The 5922-nt window shown below is 51.0% G+C and overlaps 1 protein-coding gene across 1 annotated transcript; it reads left to right on the top strand.

The window, feature by feature from the left end:
* The first annotated feature begins 4852 nt into the window (after window positions 1-4852).
* Window positions 4853-5580, top strand: LOC123107548 (probable E3 ubiquitin-protein ligase ATL44). The gene has a single exon (XM_044529522.1). It carries the CDS (start codon window positions 4891-4893, stop codon window positions 5515-5517), a length of 627 nt encoding a protein of 208 aa, XP_044385457.1. The 5' UTR covers window positions 4853-4890; the 3' UTR covers window positions 5518-5580.
* Window positions 5581-5922: the final 342 nt, after the last annotated feature.

The raw sequence follows: 5922 nt of genomic DNA, 5'->3' as shown, positions 1-5922 counted from the left end.
AAATCCTTTTATTCTGAGAGTCTGTTGAAGAAAAGACCACTTGACTTTGTCATAAGCTTTCTCAAAGTCGATTTTAAGAACTACCCCATTCAGTTTTTTCCGATGCAGTTTGTGGACTGTTTCATGAAGGACAACAACCCCATCTAGGATGTTTCTGTCTTGCATGAAAGCAGTTTGAGAAAGATAAACCACATGTTCAACAACCAAATGTAGCCTAATCGTCGCAACCTTAGTAAAGATTTTAAAACTGACATTAAGGAGGCAGATTGGCCGATACTGTTGTATCCTTCCAGCCTCATTAACCTTAGGTAATAAAATAATTTCACTGAAGTTTAAGAGAAACAACTCTAGTTGGCCCACGTGAAGGCAACCAAACAAGAGTAGGAGATCATGTTTGATGACATCCCAAAAGTTCTGGTAGAACTCAGCGGGGAAACCATCTGGACCCGGTGCCTCGTTGTGCTCCATTAGTAAAACCGCCTTTCTAACTTCCTCCTCAGAAAATGGAGTTGTTAGCAGGCTATTTTCCGCATCAGAAACTTGCGGATGTCATCTATTCGAGACTCATCCATCGAGAAGTTTCCTTCCTTAGGGGTTCCGGATAGATTTTTGCAATAATTAGTCATATAAGACTTAAGTTGCTCATGCCCTTCAATCGTGCCCTCCTCCTAATGTAGGGAATGATATGTTTCGTTCGGTGTCTGCCATTGGCGACTGCCATGTAAATAAAAGGTACAGAGGGGATCCCCCAAAATTAAGACTGATTTATCCTACAACGTTGGCCAAATCCAATGAATCATTGGAGTAGTTCGTGTCATGCATCTACTCTCTGTTCCTTCTTAGGCTGTAAAGAAGAAGAAGAATCGAATTGACTAGGGGGGATTTTTTGTACGGGTGGAGCGCTTGATCGTTGAATTTGCAAGAGCAGTTGAATCAGAGAGAGAGAGAGAGAGAGAGAGAGAGAGAGAGAGAGAGAGAGAGAGAGAGAGATGACACTCGTGAGGACTCAATCCTTGTCGACCGGAGGCGGCGACGGTCCTGCACCAAATCTGCAGTGGGTTGAGGTGCACCATCCGGTGATGATTGGGTGGTGGTTTACCGCTCCACACCGCCCTGTCTGCATGGCAAGATAAATAGGTTAGTGGGAATGAGCTATTTAGTTATTACAGATAAGTCCAAATTAGGCGTCAATCAAATTATTTTGTGATGCTCAATCAAACGATCTTCTAGTACTTTGTAAGTTCAAGACCTAAATAACGGAATGAAAACAGTCGTGAGATCCGCTTCTGGACCACCTACACAAGGAAAAAGAGAGAGTCCAATTCCACATGTCAATACTGGCAACAAGAAAATTTCTAGTAAAAGAAAAATCCAATGACTTTATAAGTTGCTAGGGTTCAAGTGAGTCATCCCCACGGAAGCAGTCTTAAATCGAGAAAGTGTCTTTGTCCATCAAAACATGTATTTGCTTTCCAACGACTATTCGTTCAGAAATTTCTAGAGCTTAGTCTCCTGACACCTATTTTGTTCGCCGATGTTTGCCATGTGAAAAATGGTAGGATTAGGTGCATGCATGCATATCGCAAGTGTCAACAAGCGAAGGTATTTTTTTCCATAAGGTAAACTCATTGGATTTATTCATTTGGTGAAAAAACCTATGGTGTTTTATTCTAGAAACCAAACAAGACCTATGAAAATATGCGGTAGAATCCTCAATATCCGATGAAATTCTTTTTGTTAAAAGATACTAGAGAGAAAGGCTCGATCAAATCTTTGAAAGCAGCAAAAGGAGAAAAATTTCGAAGCATGAATCTATCATGTGTAGAACAATTTGATTGAAAAACAAGGTTTTGTTGAAATGCTAATGGTGGTTTGTGCTTGAGGTCACAATTGGTATAACTAGCAAATCTCAGAAAGAGTAAATAGTATATACCTGATACCGGGAAGCGAAGCATGCTACTATACATGATTAAGAAGACCAGTGCAAACAAACAGTTGAAGATCAGGTTTATTCATTCGAAGAATCAGGTTGCAGATGGCTTCACTGAAGCATTGCCTACTAGAAGCTTTGAAGAGTTTCGGCGTAATCTCAGCTAGTAGCGTTGTGATTAAGGGGGAGTGTTGAATATCTTGTGTATCAAGTATAGGGAGCAGATAGAATATCTTTTCTTTTTAAGTTTTGTTTCATTTCTATCCATATCACCCTTGTAATTCTATTCGGCTGGCTATCTCCACCGAACCCTCCTGTAAACCTACGATTGCTACATCAGTCGCCACATTAGTAAATACCAGCGGGCTCTTGTGTATGAGGGTCTCACGCTTCATACAACTACCAATCCGACATTTGATTTGACCCATGATTGATGTTTGATCTCCTAGTATTTAATAAGTTCAAGACCTAAATAAAGGAATGAAAACAGTCACGGGATCTGCTTGTAGGCCAGCGAGACGAGTACAAAGAGAGAGAGTCTCATTCTACATGTCAATACTAGCGACAATGAAATTTTCTAGTAAAAGAAAAATCTGCCGAGTTTATAAGTTGGTGTGAGGGTTCGAGTCCCTCGCCCCCTTGGAAGCGAAAACAAAAATGAACTAGCTTTTCAATGACCATTTCGGTCCGTTGCGGGACTTAATTCCAATGACTCACACGCTTGGATATTGATAAGACTGTTCACAATTTCTTGAAGCTCGATCTCTGTGACGCACACACGGTTTTGCCCTCATGTTTAGCATGCCAAATTCGCTTGTAGCCGGATTCGCCATCGTATACGAACACCTACACAGCTTCAAGAAATTGCTTCGTCATGCTGTACGTCACGCTAGTACTACCAAAATACCATTCCCAAGGCCCAAGGCCCAAGGCCCAAGGCTTACGTAGCCCTCACATTCATTCCCTCGTGCGCCCTCCGCGGATATTTGAAACCAACATACGTCCTCCAGCTACGTGCACCCAAATGCCACTCCCAAGGCATGCGCGGCGCACGAACGAACGACGGTACTACTCGCGCGGTCTCGTACGCCTCCTCCCCACCGTCCCCGGGCACCACCGCACCGCGCTGGGACGCAAACTGACACGCACGCTCTAGCTGTGCGTGCGCCGCCGCCGTCTCCTGCCACACCCCGAACGCAGCTGGCCGCCGTTTCTGGTTGGGCGGCAGCGGCACGGACCGACGGGCGAGCCCACCCAGCGTCGCGCCGCACGGAGATGCACGTGGAGCGCTGTCTCTCACCACCGCACGGACCTATTCACGCACGCGTACGTACAGCTAGCCACCCCACACCCCCTGCAAATGAGTAAAGTCTGTTTTAAACCCTGAGGGTGAGGATGTAGAGCACGGCGCAAATGAACCCCGACATCTAAATCACTGAAATCCATACCCTGAAGTTTTCGATCCCGGTTGTAATCACCCTTCCATCTGTTTAGAACTGGATTTGCTGACGTGGCACCCTGGGATGGTGGGATTGCAAATTAAAGACATGCACGTAGGATGGGGCAGTGCATGGCCTCGAAGCCAGCCCACACCGCTGATCCAGCTACTCTCCGCCGCCATCGCTCCATGCGCTTCTCTCGACCGACACCACGCGCAGGTTCTCCGCGGAGGCGCGGACTACGGGCGCGCCGCTGTTCGCCGTTGGCCCCGCTGGCCGCCGTCGTTCGGCTTGGAGTGCGCTGCTGCTCACACCGGGTGACGACAGAAGGTGAGCTGCGTGCCCTGGACCAGAAACAACCTGCACCCCCGTGGAGATGGATGCTGCCGGCTTCCATCTACTGGTACTCACGGAGTAGTAGAATTGCTTGTCTTCTCCACGGCGTCCTGATCAGCCCCAAGACCAGCTTGCCCGGCACCTGCCGGTGCGCCGTTTTGCCCAGCACTTGCCGCCGGGCCGTCCTGCCCAGCCGCATGAGCCGCTCCACCGCATGGTACAGTGCCTACGTGCCCGACACCGGCTTTACCGCCAACCCCTGCTCCATCTACCAGCTCTAGGTACCTGAAAATTTTTGCTCCGACGCCGCTCCGCCGAACCCGATTGGTCCTCGAGGGCGGACGAGGACGGAACCTGGCTGCCAGAGCACGGCGAGGGCCTCCAGATCCAGATCCGCCGCGGTCGCGTGTTCCGCCGCCGGCCGTCGCGACGGCCTTGACTTGCTGGCCATCGCCGGCTTCTTCTCCTCCGCCGCCTTCCATGGATGCGGTTTGATGCACACCCTACCGGCTGCTTATATGGACCGGCTGCCATTAATCTCCGCATCACCAGCAATGGCATTGGATTGGATGATTGACTCTCTGTGATGTGGCATTGGATCGGGAGGGAGAGAGTTTGGGGGAGAGGAGGAAGACCGGCTTCGATTTGGGGGAGGACGAGAGGATTGGGTTGTCGCTCGGTGCGGTGACCTCGAGGCGTAGACCAGGAGGGTGAATGGAAAATTACCAGCGGGGGAGCCAGATGTACACTTATTTTGGGAAAAAAATTAGGAGCCAGACGTACGCTCTTTGGTGGACGGAGGGAGTAGAGGGCATGCGCTGGGTGCGGGAGCCTGCAGAGCAAGCTAGGCGACCATGAGACCCACCTGCTGCAGGTAGATGACTCACCTTGATCCCATCTGTTCTCTGGCCAGGTAGAAATCCCCCTGTTTGGATACAACCTAAAGGTAAAAAACGACCGGAATCAGGGAGGTCGGGGTATGGATTTCAGGGATTTAAAAGTCAGGATTCATTTGCGTCGTGCTCTACATTCTCATGATTCTAAATAAACTTCACTCCCTACCAATCACTTGCCATATATAAAAGCACGCGTCGGCCTCACACGCCTCCCCGCACCCAACCTGGTACTACTACTACTCCCGGCCTGCACTAGCCAGCCCGATCGCCAGTTACCACTACGATCGCCATGCAAAGACCTTGCGGCGGGTGCTGGGCCGCTCGCCGCCTGCTGACCGCGCCGGCGGCGGCCCCCTCGGCGGACCAGTCGATGGAGGCGCAGCAGGCGCACCTGGAGAGGGCGCTGAGCATCACCACCACCGTGCTCTTCGTCGCCAGCGTCTCCTATATCGCCCTCAGCACGCTCTACGCCTGCCTCCGCGCCGCCCGCCACGAAGACCCCGCCGGGGCCGACGCCGACGGCCCGGCGCCGCCGCGGGAGGCGACCAAGCGCGCGCTCGAGGGGATCCCCGTGCGGGTGGTCGTCCTGCTGGACCATCCGCGCGACGGCGGTTGCCCCGAGGCGGTCGTGGAGGACGAGGGGGTGGACGCCGACGCCTGCGCGGTGTGCCTGGCGGAGTACGCGGCCGGGGACGAGGTGCGCGTGCTCCCGGCGTGCCGCCACGGCTTCCACCGGGAGTGTGTCGACCGCTGGCTGCTCACGCGCGCGCCCACCTGCCCCGTCTGCCGCGCCCCGGTCGCCGCGCACCTCGACGGCGCCGACGCCAAGGAGGAGCTCTCCCCGCCCACGACCAGGCACGCCGGTCACTTTGGTGATTTCGCCGACTGGTCCCTTGGGCTCCCGGCGCCGATATGACGGAACCGTGAGCGTCCATCCAGTTGTGGATCGGAGATGGTAGCGACCAATCAGGAAGGTTCAGCTAGTCGTACCTAATCCGGTAGTGTGTCTAAATTAATTTTGATGCCTCAAACATTTGTTGATCGATGCCAGTTGTTATCCCCAGATTAATAACGATAGACCACATATATGAAATTTCAGATTTTTCATACTACCCGTCAGTCAATTTTGTTGTTGTGCCAAACAATGGCTTTCTTGCAAATACCCTTTTGAAGTGCCGGAGCTAGTAAAGGGGGATTGAATTGTGCTTGAAGAATGACACAAAACAAATCTTTTATATATATATATATATATATATATATATATATATATATATATATATATATACATACTAGCAAAAGGGCCCGTGCGTTGCAACGGGAG

The sequence above is a fragment of the Triticum aestivum genome, chromosome 5A (assembly GCF_018294505.1).
Source record: "Triticum aestivum cultivar Chinese Spring chromosome 5A, IWGSC CS RefSeq v2.1, whole genome shotgun sequence".
NCBI lineage: Eukaryota > Viridiplantae > Streptophyta > Magnoliopsida > Poales > Poaceae > Triticum > Triticum aestivum.
The sequence above is the reverse complement of the archived record's forward strand: the minus strand, read 5'-3'. Positions and strand labels throughout refer to the sequence as shown.

Bases quoted from the DNA above. Each gene is read 5' to 3' on its own strand.
- LOC123107548 (XM_044529522.1), top strand. From the start codon at position 4,891: ATGCAAAGACCTTGCGGCGGGTGCTGGGCCGCTCGCCGCCTGCTGACC.